The sequence below is a fragment of the Cyprinodon tularosa genome, unplaced genomic scaffold (genome assembly GCF_016077235.1).
Source record: "Cyprinodon tularosa strain WSP-4 unplaced genomic scaffold, ASM1607723v1 ctg349, whole genome shotgun sequence".
Lineage (NCBI taxonomy): Eukaryota > Metazoa > Chordata > Actinopteri > Cyprinodontiformes > Cyprinodontidae > Cyprinodon > Cyprinodon tularosa.
The window spans coordinates 267,299-282,814 of record NW_024039062.1 but is presented as its reverse complement, the minus strand read 5'-3'; the positions used below and the strand labels follow the sequence as shown (position 1 = coordinate 282,814).

The 15,516-nt window shown below is 36.4% G+C and overlaps 2 protein-coding genes across 9 annotated transcripts in view; both read right to left on the bottom strand.

Annotated features, from left to right (window-relative positions):
* The window catches only part of nup214 (nucleoporin 214), a 40,525-nt gene extending 38,706 nt beyond the window's left edge, over nucleotides 1-1,819 (bottom strand). For all 5 annotated transcript variants that reach the window (XM_038294936.1, XM_038294931.1, XM_038294932.1 and 2 more), the window contains exons 1-3: nucleotides 1,641-1,819; nucleotides 270-465; nucleotides 11-165 (exon numbers count right to left, since the gene is read on the bottom strand). In XM_038294936.1, coding sequence (XP_038150864.1) covers nucleotides 11-165; nucleotides 270-465; nucleotides 1,641-1,682 — 393 coding nt within the window. In that variant the 5' untranslated portion in view covers nucleotides 1,683-1,819. The remainder of the gene's footprint in view (nucleotides 1-10; nucleotides 166-269; nucleotides 466-1,640) is intronic.
* Nucleotides 1,820-5,618: 3,799 nt separating this feature from the next.
* LOC119789821 (nucleus accumbens-associated protein 2) overlaps nucleotides 5,619-15,516 on the bottom strand; it is a 52,351-nt gene continuing 42,453 nt past the window's right edge. For all 4 annotated transcript variants that reach the window (XM_038294928.1, XM_038294930.1, XM_038294929.1 and 1 more), the window contains 5 exons: nucleotides 14,674-15,441; nucleotides 11,779-11,955; nucleotides 9,600-9,705; nucleotides 9,281-9,378; nucleotides 5,619-9,191 (listed from right to left, as the gene is read on the bottom strand). In XM_038294928.1, the coding sequence (XP_038150856.1) occupies nucleotides 8,674-9,191; nucleotides 9,281-9,378; nucleotides 9,600-9,705; nucleotides 11,779-11,955; nucleotides 14,674-15,441 (1,667 nt within the window). In that variant the 3' untranslated portion in view covers nucleotides 5,619-8,673. The remainder of the gene's footprint in view (nucleotides 9,192-9,280; nucleotides 9,379-9,599; nucleotides 9,706-11,778; nucleotides 11,956-14,673; nucleotides 15,442-15,516) is intronic.

Below are 15,516 nucleotides of genomic sequence, written 5' to 3'. Positions count from 1 at the left end.
CAGCAGTTACCTTATTTAAAAAGGTTCGGACATCGTAAAATGCGATGGACAGACCGGCCTTTTCAGATGTGCCACAAACCGACAAAGTGAGTTCATCACAACTCAGAGCCAAGTGATGCAAAATCAGGTTTCCAGTCACTTCAGCCAGTGGCTGTATCCCAGTTTCTAGAAGACAGTAAAATGACACTTCAGCACCACAACTAGATGAAAAGCATGCTACACACATTACTATAAAGATGTCAATGAAACCTGTGTGCTCAAGTTCTTACCAACTTCGTGGGAGTTCCGATCAGCTTGATCAGCAGCGAGAATATTTTGAGTCAAGTATACTTTAAATGTTTGGCCAAGGCCAACAAATGTCAAACCATATTTGTTTGAGACAGTAAGAAGACTGGATCTTTCTTTGGGGAAATCTTCAGTAGCCTCAAAAACTCGTACTTTCTTCATCTGTCGAAACTGAAAATCCTACAAAAAAAAAAAAAAAAAAAAAAAAAAGACAGATTTACCATTATGGCCAGAAACATATGTAATTGTATCAGCGACATAAAATATTAAGGCCATTAGTGCCCCCTTCAACTGGAGGGGAGAAAGGCTTGTTGTAAATTGACACCTTTCTCTACCATCAATGGTGAATTCTTGCAGTTAAAATCCCTGCTATAAATGTTTTCTGCACGTATAGTATGCATAGCTTTTAGGATTAATCATCAGTGAAGATCACAAACACTTTTAAATTAATTATCATTGTCCAGTCTCAATATGGTTTGCGAATCAACTGTACCTTTAGTTGTGTTAATTTGTTTATTTAGCATTATTCAATTTTTCTTTAACATACTGTAACAATTTTTTTAGTTATTTCATCAAAACTGACATTTTCTTTTCTAAAACGTCTTGTTATAACTTCAGTTTCATAGCTGAATTCTTCAGAAAATAAAAAGCCTACACAAGATTAGTTTTAACCATTTGCATTTCCACCTCCACAACAGATTCCCACCTCTGCTGGATTCCTTTTCAGAGTTGTTGTGTGATTCCCATAACATGAATAAGTAAAACCTATTTTATAACATAGCTTATGTACTCAATGATTAATATTAATAATATTAACACCATCGTCAGCACTTTAATTTGTTTACAAACATAAAAAGGACAGTTTCTATCTTGGATTTTTGCCAATGCTTACATGTCAAATTGTAGAAGAAAACAGTGACACATTACATTAAACAGTCGTTTGATATGATTAAATAACCAATAGGTTAACGCTAAAATTAAAGCAGCTCTTTACGGGAGTAAATGGCAACACTATTTTCTGTCACTGAAAAATACAAGGAATAACTGGATAACTACTCAACTCTTATGTACTGGCTTAAAGGTTGTGCTAATGTTCTAGCATCAAAGCTAACTAGCTAAAACTCGGAGGAGTTCATGGTGTGTACTTAAACACAAAATATTTCATTTAATCAATTTTATATAGATAACTTTCAACTGTTGTTTCGTAAAAGACGATATCGTTTTCGACTAAAACACTTAGCATGCTTAAATTTAAAGTTGTTCAACGAGGCACCAAGCTAAGCTAGCCGCTAACTGAAACTTAACTGACGCAGTAGCTTCCACATGCTAATTGGTAGCAGTATTCAATAGTTTACCTTCATTTCCCTTTCGGGAGGAGAGTCTCCGTCGTCTCCCATTTCCAGTATCAGTATCTGCCTTCTCCGAGAAGGGATATGATAATTTTATTTGTTGAAAGTCCGTATATGAGTTTAGTTGAGATGCATCAGAGAAGCTGAGGACGCTGCGCGCAAATATACCGTAGAGCAAGATCCAAGGATGGCAAGCAGATGCCAGAGCACATAGATCATATATATATATATATATTATTATACATATTTTAAAATATGTATATGTTCATATATATATATATGAAAAAAAAAAAAAAAATATATATATATATATATATATATATATATATATATATATATATATATATATATATATATATATATATATATATATATATATATATATATATAGATCATATATATATATATATATAGATCATATATATATATATATATATATATATATATATATATATATATATATATATATATAGATCATATATATATATATATATATATATATATATATATATATTTTTTTTTTTTTTTCATATATATATATATGAACATATACATATTTTAAAATAGAGTTCCAGAGCACATACATCACTCACCTACTGTATATATATATATATATATATATATATATATATATATATATATATATATATATATATATATATATATATATATATATATATATATATATATATATATATATATATATATATATGGATTTTGCTGTTTAAAATCAGATATATTAATGTGACTTTATTATTTTGTGATTTTGATTTACATCACCAAATTTTGTGTAAATAGAAATAAAGAGATCATACATTCATTAAACACATGTTTTTTTCATCAGTTTTTTTCAGCATGAATCACTTTAAATGAATTCAATATCTGAATAATATACATTTCTTAAAGTTGATTAATGGTGTTTATAAGCAACGTTTCTGACAGTATTTAGAAAGTGGGATGTTGAATAAAATGGGTATGGATAATTACTGGATAATATTTACAAAACTGAAACATTAGCAAGAAGAAAACTCAATGCCTTTCTTAAGTTAATGTTTGTATCTATGCAGACTTTTATTGTAAAGGTTCAATTTTTTTTTTTCAAAATGGTTCCTTCGGCTCAAATGTTAACTTTTGCAAACATTTAAATATCTGTTTTAAAATTTTTTTTTTTTTTAATGAAAAATATGATTTAGTAGAACCGCAGCATTGACTGTTTTTTTACTATTGGCAACACCTTAATGCCCCGAGTGCATTATGCATATGTGAAAAAAGAACAAATAAACATTTCTGTAAGGTCCCCTGCTGTGTATAGGATTTTTGCAGTCAGCTCTATAGGCAGATCCCCAGGGGCAGCCTTTCAGCTCTGGGAACACAAAGACACTAAGACAAATGAACACGCCGCTCAGTACAGAACATGGTGAAGTAAGGTTTTTTTTATTAGAAAGCAGACATGTTTTTGTATTGCATTTAAAGAAATAAGGTACTCCTCATATACACAACTTGATACCCATAATGGCAAATGTGATGATGGGAATGAATTAATTCTTATGCAACATCAAAAGTGGCAACTTGCATTTCCAGTATATATTATTGATGATTGAGTCAGAAGGCGCATAAACATTTCGACATTATTTCTGTTATGAAGCAGTATCAACACTAAGCCTCATCCAAATTTGTCCGGGGCCAAGACCTGCTGATAGTCAGGAACAAGACCATGACCAAAGTATGCAGTTGCATGATAAAATTGTCCTTTAAGAAAAAAAGTTGCTGTCCATCATCAAATCACCAAAAAATGAGAGTTAAGGTCCATGCCAACTGAAGACAGCTATGTCGGTTGAGCACCAAGGTTTGAGTCGGTCCTTGTTGCAAACACATACACTAACATAAACAAAGAAGGCTGCAGTCAATAACCCCATCCTTCCATTCTGAAGGTAAGTCAGTATAGACTGCACCAAGATGAAAGACAATAGCAAATAGCAAAAGCACAGCAAGTCATTTCACATCCCCATAGTGCACTGTGGGCCTCATCCCTTTTCTGATTGTCAGCGCTCTGAACACATGGCTTTAAAAGTTGCATCTACTCCCATGTCAGCTGTCGCCTTGGTCATCCTTGACACTTTTTTTCTTTTCTTTCGGTTTTCTAAGTAGTTCTAAAGTGCTGGCATCATGTTTGAGGACACAGACATACACATACAAACTTTCCATTGCATTTCTTTTCTTAGTCTCTGAAGATTTAAATGCACACCCGAGTGGGTAGTTAGTCTATGCACGTCATTCTTAATCAGTACTTTGCTGTTGATTATGCAAGAGATTACATTTTATGCAGACATTCAATGAAGGTCAGGGTCTATGATTTAAAAAATACAGCCCAGTTGACTGCAAGACAACCCAAGTCTTTGCTTGCAAACAGTAAAAACAGTTATTCAGCATAAAATACAGGGTGCATAAAGATCAGAGGTTTCATTGGGTTAGGGTGAACATCGGAATGGCATGCATTTTATGATAGAAGTGTAATTTTTGCATATCAGTGTATAATTTTCAGGGTTAACCTTTCAGCAGAGCAAAACAAAAGAATTACAGTGCCTATTATTTTTACAGTAAAAGAGGAAACAAAAGAAAAAAATGTTTTTTCTTAAAAAAAAAAAAAAAAAGAATAATGAAACAATGGTTTCTTCACAGCCAACAACCCCTTTTGCAGTAAACATGACACTGGTTTCCATCAAACAAGCCCGTAAAAATCATACACATTACTTATCTTTTTTTCCTAATAAGCGCCTCCATTGGAGCCCATTCTCTCAAAAGTTAGCCATGACACTCTCTGAGAATTTCTTATTTTAAAGTGCAACATCAGTTGGTTACTCTGCACAATATGGAAAAATAAGACCCCAAGAAGCTAGAAGGTTAATTTTAAATAATGAAGATGATGAACGAAGGTAAAGTTTTCAGAGGAAGACACATTTGAGCAGATGTACAAATCTTACTTGGATTAATAAATCTGATTGTATTTACATTTCTTGATAGGTTGCCCTGTCTTGCTCAGCATGCAAGGGTGTCCAATAAGGAACCAATTATATATTTTAAATAAAAGCTTAAATAAACACAGTGACTGTAGTAAAGGAAGTATATTTTTTTTTATACATTCAAAGATGACACAAAAGAAAATAAGACAACTAAAATGTATCAAATAGTTGTTAGAGTCATAATTTTAAAGTGTGGAGTAACATTTTCAGTAAGAGAAAAGTCTAATCTATACAACCTCCTTGCTTTCGTTTGTTTCTAAACATTATTATGGCACAAACCTACATTCACAGTCTAAGGCACTGCTCCACCCCCCTTTCATCAATGCAATGGAGTATATCGCATTTTCCTAGGCCCTTATAGTTACTGCACTCTTTATTAGAGCGATACTTAAAACTCTATTAGAATTAATGGGGGATAAAAACATTCGGTTTGAAGATGCTTTAGTGAAAGCGGAGATTTAATATGTATTCAATGCACTGTGTCTCTAAATTCAATGTAGTTTAAGGGATAAGTGTGGCTTGCTTTTACAGTTGAAACATTTTTAAATGTAAATTTAATTATTTATCTAATAAACTTTGGAGTTAAATTTCCTGACTAAACTGGAGGGGATTTAGATTGTAAACCCAAAGAAATTCTTTATGTGTTTTTATTTGTTACCTCAATTGAGCAACCAATAAATTATACAAAAAATATTGAGTGATTTTACAATTAGAAAAGCACATTATTGTTTTGATTAATATGAAATCGTTCGTAGGGGGATAAAATCATGTGGAGTACCTGAAACAAACCTCAGTTTTGCACTTATTAGGCAACTGCTGCCTGTGCTTCACCCCACTGGAAGACCCGTTTGCATCATTTCAAAATGATAAGGTCAAAACGTCACTGTTAATTAAGTTAATCTAAAGTTCATTTTTCTGAAGAATTGCAATTTATGAGTAAAAAAAAAAGAAAAATGGAACCACATGATAAACACAGATTCAATAATTTACTATATCATAAAAATAGACTGTGACCCTCACCAAAGCAATGCTACAATTTACATTCATCAATCATCTTGGCCATTCATAACCCTGGGTTATCAAGGGCTGACTACAGTTCATTCTGAAAGGAAAAAACAAACAAAGAAATAAAACTGTAAACGTATTAACATTAGCTATAGTGCAATCGTGACCCTTATTTTTTATGGATGGATTTTTTTTTTTTTTGCAGGGCCATCTAAAAACTCATCCAAGAAAAAGGAAAAGACAAAGAGAGTTTGGCCCAATCTCTAAAGTGTTACATCACTGAAATATTACATAAGATGTCAAACTAAGGGTATTTCTTTTAAACATCCTAACCTCACTTGTGTCATCAGCTTAATATTTGTTTAATAATAACATTTTTAGAATAGTTATGGCAAAAAATAAAAATCTATGGTCTGCTCTTTTGATTCAATGTGCTTTGACTGTTGACTGAGACCACAGCAAGCTAAGAACAAGAAGCAACACTTAACAGTGGATCTTTTTAAATCAATGCATGAAAGGAAAAAAAAGAAAGGCTCTTTGGACTGGGTTCTATGCATGGCAATGGCAAAGGGCATGAAATCAGACATCAAAAACAGAAAACAGGCATGACGAATGCATGGCCTCAGTCCCCCTCCCCTCCAACAAAATACAGAAAATTATCATCAATAGAGAACTGTTGTTTCTATCTGAGCCCACAGATTGTCTGATTGGGTAAGCGATCATGGTAATGTGGTGGCTATTTGCAGTCTTTTGCAGAGGCCCTCTTCCCCACCCTCTGTCTCTCTTGAGTACAAATGCAGTAAACAAACCTAATTTGCTCTTAAAAGTTTCTTAAATAATTTACCCTCCAAATCCCTTCCTCATAGGAGAGGAGGAAAACAACACAAAAGGAAAATGGGAACAGGACAAACTTTGTACACGTCACACCAACACATTAAGGTGGAACAGTACTCTTCTCTTTTCTCAGTGTAGTGCACTCCCTATATCCACTCTTCTCCATTTAAGCGAAAAATACACTCTTCAGAAGTACTCCAAATAAAATAAAAATACAAACAATAAATTCAGACTTTCTCTGTCTGGGTCAGAAAACGGTCAAAGCAGAGTAACGTCGAGATCATTTGTGGCATTTGGTAGTCTGTTTCCAGAAATAAATTGAAAAAAAGTGCTTCCGATTTATGATGGCATAGCTCCAGGCAATAGTAGCTGCTATCTTATTTCAATGCAGAGCTATGGCTTTGCTGTTCACTTCAGCAATTCTTCCCATTCATTGTTTGGATGAATGCATGCAAGGCTTGACATTATCTTATGTTATGGTTCACGTCTCTGCATCTCCAAAAATTCTGTAATTTTTGGAGTTAAAAAGCAATGCAACATATTCCTATTGACAGAGTGCCACTTGATTACATCAGCACGGACATTTAAGGCGAAAATTACAGAAATGTAACAGTGTATGTGTTTGTTTGCACATACATATGTGTGGGCTGGGATGTGGAGTCTGGAGCAGACACAGGCATCACATTGACAGCATAATCTGATATGTTACAGTCAGATATGCCCGAGAAAACAGAAAATATATGCCACAGATTTGTTGGATTCTGAAGAGGGAAATAGCATTTGCAGGGAAAAAAATGTCTTGATCTTTTCCACATTTTAAGTTGGTCTAACTGTTTATGTTTTTAATGGGAATTTATAACAGATCAGCATACAGTCACACATGATCGTATTGTGGAAGAAATAAGATGCATGATTTAAAAAAAATGTTTTAACAAAAAATCTGTGGCATGTGCCTTTAGATCAGGAAGGGCCTCATTGGTAAACAAAGACCCCCTATGTGCTGATTTCATCTCAGTGGAGGTTCAGCTGTTCTTTGTATGAATAAAAGGTGCTTGCATCAAAACATAACCTTTTGGCTGACACACAGCATTCCTCTTTTTGCTAAAGAAACCAACTTTTCATGTTAACATGAGTACACTATCCACACATGGTGGGGGCAGCATTGTGCTGTGGAGATGAATGTGTCCATTGGAGAACAAGGAGCCCACTGAGATGACACCACTGCACAAAACTGAAATCTAATTTAAATGAGCAGGTAGGTGTGACACTTTACCAGTAGAATGGGACAATTTATATTTAAAATAAGAAAAAAGTGCATAATACCCAATTATCTTATTTTATGGGTATAAACACTCATTCTATTTGCAGATCATCTTATTTACCTAATAAAATTAAGGGTAAATACACTTTAAAAGAAATTGGTACTCCTTTTAGATTGTTTTTGCAATGGAGATAAAAAAAAAAATCATGTATCCCTTTCTTTCCAATTCACATTTATGTGCTCTGTTTTGCTGGTCTGTCACATCATTTCCAAATTAGCTAAGTTTGTAGTTAATGTAACAAAATGCGGACAGGTTCAGAAGATGATGCTGGAAAAAGCAATGTAAGTTAAAAGACAGGAGATGATTTCTTACTTTCTAAATGGTGCTTTCACAGTTCCTGCCTTTAATTGTAATACTGATAATGTTCTCACATATCCCTGGATAGTAATGTGATGTACTGTAAAGAGGTCTTAAAGTTCTCCCAAGTCTTTTTATGAAATAAAATTACATTGCAAACTATAAACTGCGGCAGATAGCTGTTGGTGGTGTAGAGCTGATATGATGAATGATTACAGCCATCTCTTTGACCTTTAATAAGGCTGCAGAAGCCGGAGTACCGAATACATACTTGGATCTGAGAAAGTTTCTGTTCTGTATTAACTAATGCCATGCCTGTGTATGCTTTTACTATGCGTGGGTTAATTTCACTACACATTTTAATTTGTCAATACACAAGCGCACACGAGCGCATGCATGTGTGACCGACTGTTCTGCTGATAAAAGTTGTGAATTCAGCTTTTGTGTATGGCAAACAGAATATCTCAGTTAAGGAAGCACAGAGGAGCAGAAAGAGTGATGGATGACACGGTGAGAAGAAGATGTGAGTGTTAAACACATTTCACAACATGAGAATGACATTCACTGTCCGTTCAACCTCAGATTTTGTCCAAAACTTTCCACCCCCTGCTCAGGGGGCGTGTCTCCTGATCCGACCACTGACACCAAGACTGGTACCCCCAGTGATCGATCGGCACCCTCTGATCCAGCTTCATCGTCATCCTCATCATGATCCTCCTGGACCGCTGCTTCACCTTCTCCTTCTGCTTCTGCTCCAGCCGCACCTGAACTCGGGCTGCCTGCATGAGTCCTGATAGGGTCCTTGCGATCTGGATACAGCCTTTGCTCTAAGCTCTTCAAATCGTGCTCGAAGGTTAGAGGCACTCCTGACTGAGGAGCACCCAGAGCTAGGTTCAGACCAACAGCAGCAGCAGCACTCATTCCCATGCCTGCGCGGTACACTTCCATGCCGTCAGGCAGCATGGACTTGATCTTGGGGAGCCATCTCTTGCGAACCCGCCGTGCATTTGTGCACATGTCAGCAGCGATCACATTCATTTCACTCTCCTTGAAATTAGGATTAAAGTTTTGACAGTAGACTGCAAAAGAGGAGACAACAGCAATGCCCACTTAGTCAAGCAGCACCCTTTAACATGACATGCATCTGATATTTGCTCAATAAACCTACGTTTCACAGCATTGAGGACCCTGCTGTCCAGGGGCTTTCTGCTTGGGTCACTCGTAGAAGAACGGATGCCGGTCCCACAGCTATTTGCAAGAGTATTTCTACAGGAATATGCAGTAAATACCAGAGGGCAAAATCAGTAACAAACATACAATAAATCACATTGAAATACGCAGAAACACACACAACTAGTTTCATTGCACAACATGACAACAGATAGAGTGTGAAAGTTGATTATTTGGCAACAGCAGCAGAGCTGGAACCAAGCACACATCTAAGAGAGAAACAATAACTGCCGACTTGCACTGTGCTTTAAACTCACCTGTCAAAGAAAGTGGCTAAGAGGCGGCGAAGCAACACTTTGTGTTTGATACCGGCGCACAGATGGCAGTTCATAAGCTGGCCTCGTGTCATGAACACCTGGGTTCCTGAGGTGCATGAACAGAAAAGAATTTCCTGAGAACAATGCCTTGCAGAATGAGCTTTTTAGGGTATTTTTTCTTCTTCTATCAACTTAACTGTTAGACACTGTTACATTCGATTTATTTAAAAGAGTGAAATTATTAACAAGTCCAGCTTAAATAAGAAACAAGAAAAGGAGAGGAAAATCCTTTGGTTTACGTTCTACAATTAATCCTCAATATAACAGTTAAGTTAAGGTTGCAAATGGAGTCCCATCTTTTAGAAATATTTCTCAACACAAAAGGAAAATAACACAACATTGTGAAGGGGATCGAAAATCGTTCAAAATCTTCTTTTTTATTATCAGAAAAGTGCATCTCTATCAATTTCTCCCTCTTTTTTCCAATATTCTTCAATACAATCCAGACATCTGACCTTCAGAACCTTTTCTAATTATTCAAAAGAAATGCCTTGAAGCTGTATTTGAATACAAATTCATGACAAATTCAAAACCTTTCATTAGTAAAAAGAAAAAAAAGAAAAAAAGAAAATCATGGGAAATATTGTTGGAGTGCTTTACATACATTTCAAGTACCGTAGGGTGAAAACTTTTCTTCCAGACAGTATTGTAGACTACAAGACATAATAAAACCTGTTCACTGACCCTCAGTTAAATTAGAATAAACTTCTTTAACGCACATAACCAAAAATAGTTAATGTTGTTCCAATAATCTGTGTCTCTCAGAATACAGCTAGTGAAGAATAATGGTTCAGGCCTTTTGTTGAAGTCATTCCATGTCAAAGAAAAAAAGTCTGTTTTTTACCATGCTCCTGGTATACTGATGGTTTCAGCCCATTTGAGAGTCATTGCTACTGATAGCTGAGAGCAATATCTAGCATTCAGGCCACATCATTCAGCTTTTGTATCATCATAACAGCAAGACAAAAAAAAAATCTCTTTACATTCTCAGAGCTCTGCAAGGACCATTTGGCAAACTCCCTGCAGCAAGTCATATGCTTTTTACTTTAGTCTGACTTCTACTCGCTCACTCTTCCATAAAGTCCTGATTGATGATATCTGCAGAGATGGTTGTCCATCTGCCACACTCTTTAATCTCCACAAACGAACACTGCAAATCTATGATCCTTCCAGACAGGCAAAGTCCGTCGTTTAAATTAAATCCACCATCGCTAAAAATAATAAAATTAAAAAAATAAATCTGACTAATCTGATGTCTACCAAAAATCCTCACAATGTTAGCCTCCCCGTGATGTTAGCAGTAAGAGTCTGACAGCTTTTTCTGTTGAAATGTTACTTAAAATAGTTTAATTTAAATGCTATATCTAATTCAGTCAAAACAAAGTAAAGAAAAAAAACAATAATGACCAAAGAACAGCATTATCAACATAGTGGGAGTAAACTTACATCTGGGTTTATACAATCAGTAAAAGGTAAATGAGGTGTAACAGTGTATCTGTGCATGCTAATATTTCCCAGAGGAAGGTATATTTGTATAACCTGACAACAGCCAGATGCATGTCTCACTCCGCCTAGCTCCGCTCACATACATCTGGGAACCCGCCATAGGAATTGCCTTTACTGAAGGCTGGGCCTTATCAAAACTCCTTGCATATGATTGGATAAGCCACTTGTCTGTCATCTTTATTGACGTGCTATTTCAACCACTCACACCGAAGCTAACCCGTGACGCTGTGAGAGGAGGAGCCATTTGGTAGATCAAGCTCTTGCCAAATCCGGTCGGGAGAAGGGCGAAAACATCGTTTCCACCAACAAAAGCCTTCAAAGCTGTTCTCTGATGTTCTTTTAATGAAACAATATCAGATAGATTGGACAACACAGAAGAAATAGCAGCATCAATGCTAACGCTTGCTTCCTCAATGCGAGCCGCCATTGTTGTTGGAATCTCACGGTCGCTTCTCCACTCCAGGACACACCCACCCTGCGTCCTGATTGGACAGACCATAAATTCGGTTGGGGAAATCACTTTCAATGAGCGGGTTCCCAGATGTATGTGAGTGGAGCTGGGCGGAGCGAGACATGCATCTGGCTGTTGTCAGGTTAATATTTGTATGCATACCAGCAACTAATTCCAGCTTCTCGCCCGGGTCCCCCTCGGTGTAGAGCTTAGGGTGGCATCGGTACCCTATCTGGCTTATGAGGCTTGCGGGGAGCGCCACCAGGTCTCTGCGGATGAGGACGCAGTTACGGTTCTCCAAAGCCAATGGCATCCCGGCCAACTCTGGCTTGTCTTGGACTAATGTCAAAAAGAGACAAAATCATTATGAGAAAAAAAAAAAAGAGACATCAACAGAAACTGTATGATTAGTACTAACATCATGATGGACTACAAGGCTTTATTATACCACAAACACATTTATTATAGACAAACACAGTGGTACATAATTGTGAAATGGAGTAGCCATGATATATAATTAAACATCATTTGCCTAAAGGAGAAAAAAAAAACCTACAAAGTAACTTAATATTCCTGAATTAATGTCCAAAACAATTAATGTCCTTCACAAGTTAATTCAAATATATAAACTTCTAATATAGTCTGCATATACAGCTGTTCTGTAAACATGACTGTATATTTAAACAGATGGCCAGTCACCAGAAGCAGCCAGAGGGCCATGGTAACTCTGGAGGAGAATCAGTCCACAGGACAGGAATAATTTGCAATCTAAATCTGGACCGTCTGCAAAACAATGTATCGGATCTAATGATTACACACAAAAAAATCACTTATTTTTTTCCTCTTTACATTTGTGTGATATTTTGGTTCCATGTGGAGATTCCTCTGTAGCCACTGTTCTTCAGCCTCTCAATGCACCTCTGAATAAAATGAATGACTCATTATCAGGCCTTTGTAGAACTTGATGAATTCTAAGGTGATGATTCAGGCATTTAATTTAAAGGTTTTCAAAAAGACAGGCATTTACAAGTTGCAGCAGACTGGCTCTTGACATTGGAGTTAAAGCCCCGGCCTATTGTATCAAATCTCCTCATTTTAGAAGTTTGAAGTTGGATATAACAAAAAATAAAAACTTTTAAAAAAAGTAGTAATACTTGGTAAATGGATTATCTATGTTGGAAAAAGCAAAAGTCACATTATTATGATCATCCTCTGTTCTCTCATTAAAAATAGAGGATTTGCAATTGAGCTTGTGGAGAAGCTTCGCTAATCGGATGCAAGTTTGTTTTGTTTCATAAATGTTTCAGAGCATTGCAGATTCATCCCAGATAGGTCATGATGCTGCGTGAGTAACCTGACTTTCAGAGCTCAGATCCATAAAACAGTTTCATTTCTTCACCCTTAAATGGTTTTCCCTAATCTCTGAGAGCAAAAATACACAAAATAGAGAGAACAGCACCAATATATGCACCATTTCCAATAAACATGTACAAAAGAAAAAAAAAAAAAGATTTCCTCCTGGTATTTGTGATACCATTGCCTACATGCACTAAGACACACACACAGGAGAGAGGTGAATACTCTAGCTCTCAAATATCCAACAATGTCACCCTGTGGCGCTCTGACTGATTCCAGATAGAGTTGATTTCGTGAATTACTAAAACTCTAGGATTGAACAAACCCGAAATCAATCCTTTCAGTTTTGAATTGAAAAAAAGACTGTTGGGAAGACTTTGCCTCTGCTGTTTGTAAATATCACCCAGAACTGCTTCCTGTGCATGAATGCATATAAACACAACTATGTTGGATCATTGCATGGATAAAGACGTTTGCACCAGGAGAAATTATGCTTAAAAAAATCATTACAATATGAAGCAAAGACCAGCTGTTTGGGCTGCGATAAGGACTGTGTTATTGCACTCCGATCCTAACTCCATAAGGCCATCTTTAAAATGTGAGAACCCACACAAACTCTGGAGGCACAACATCCTGCCTCCTAAGATGTGCAGGATACATCATTTATGAAAGATTAAATAATGCAACTGGGGTAAAAATGAATGTGGATCTTTTATCTTCCCCTTCTTTTAAGCTCTACACATCTAAAGTTATTTTCTGTAAGTCATTATAAGGCGAGACTGTCGCATTTTGGATAGGTAACCATCAAGACAGTCGAGAAACAAATGTACTTTTATGGAACTATGTTATGGAGTTTTTACACAAAGAAATTGTCTGATTACCTGAAATGAGACAAAATTACATTGGAGCAATCCACCATTAGAAATTACATGAACCTGATTTGTTTGTGAATCTTGTGTACCTTATGCAAACAGCTCCTTCTGACAATACTCTTAGGAGTGAGAGTTGCAGGAAGAATATGTGGTTATTTTGAACATTAATGGCATGTTTAAGAATAAAATTAGAAGCATAAAAGGTGGAAGAAACTTATTAGAAGGAAAATTATTTTATTTTTTTAATTTATGGTATCTCAGCGTTTTGTTAAGGCAGATATTCCTGAACAAGGTCAAAGATTTTAAAAAGGATGAAGCTGAAACAATTCAAGAGTCCTATATTATTGCAGAACATTATGGAATAAAAACTGTTGGGATTTTTTTGTAAAGCTAATATAATGCATCCAATAAATCTACAGTTGCAATGCTAACTGGGTTCAATTGCAAATATATCCCTGATCCATATTTTGTCAGACTTTAAGGTATTTGTAGATTTTCAATTATGCAGAGTGCAACAGTTCTGTAACTGGGTTGTTTATGAATAAAAGCATTGTTGTATTTGATAAAAAATACTTCACTCTTTAGGCAATAAAAGGTTCCTTCTAGAAAATAGGAAAGTAGAAAACTACAGAAATTTTCTACAGAAAGTAGAAAATAGGTTTATTGTAACTAATGTTCTTGGAGAGAAAGAAAGTTTTATCTTTTATAACTGTACAAGTTGAACTTTGGAAATCAGTCACAAATTTCTAATCATTTTTTTTTTTTTTGCTTATGGACATTACTTTCTAGCAACCAGAGTAAGATTAGACTAATACACAGCTCTACTCACTTCCATAGGGGTTAGCTGAGCGCCCATAGATGTGACTGTAGGTCTCCTCTGTGATCCCATCATATGGCTCTTCCTCAAACTCCTCGTCATCATTCTGGTAAGATGTGGGGCTGTCTGTGGTGGGAAGGCTTGACTCTCCTGGGCTGGACCTTTCTGCATTAGTTCCTCCACCTGCTCCATTCCCTGCTCCACCCCCTGTTGTTCCTTGTAGGTGGAAAGCAGGAATACCAGGAACTTGCCCTCCAGCTGCTGTGTAGAAGGCCCTAGCCAGACGACTCCCCAGCTCTGAGGTTGAAATCTTGTTTTGCGCTGAGGGTGTGGAAATTGGTGTTGGGTCACCTACTTCTATTTTAATTTTACGCTGCGGCAATAGAAGGGATGGCGTAGACCAGCTTTGGGTTCCCAAAACGCCAGCCACCGACAGGCTGATGCCGTTATTAAGTGGACTCTGAGGCTCTGATCCCGCTTCTTCTAGAGAGCCTGCTGTTTGTGAGTCACAGTGAGGTGAGTTTGCCTTGAACATTAGGTCCATGCCTCTTTCAACTATGTGCTGAATCTGGAGGTAGCCAGCTGTGTACATGACAACCAGCTGTTCGCTTGCTGCCATGGTTAGCTTCCCTGTGTAGCAGAATGTAAGGATCTGCTCAAAGCAAGCAGGTGTGACTGAGGAAGGCAGCTCAAACTGGGTCTTGGTTGAGCTGCTGAAAAGGTCACGAAAGTAGAGGCTGCTGGCTGCCAAAACGGCCCGATGGGCTTTAAAAGCTTGACCTAGTTTATACAGAAAGAGAGAAGTTTAAAAACATTTGTGGAAGATTTAGTAACTAAAAAAAAAGAAAGAATCTC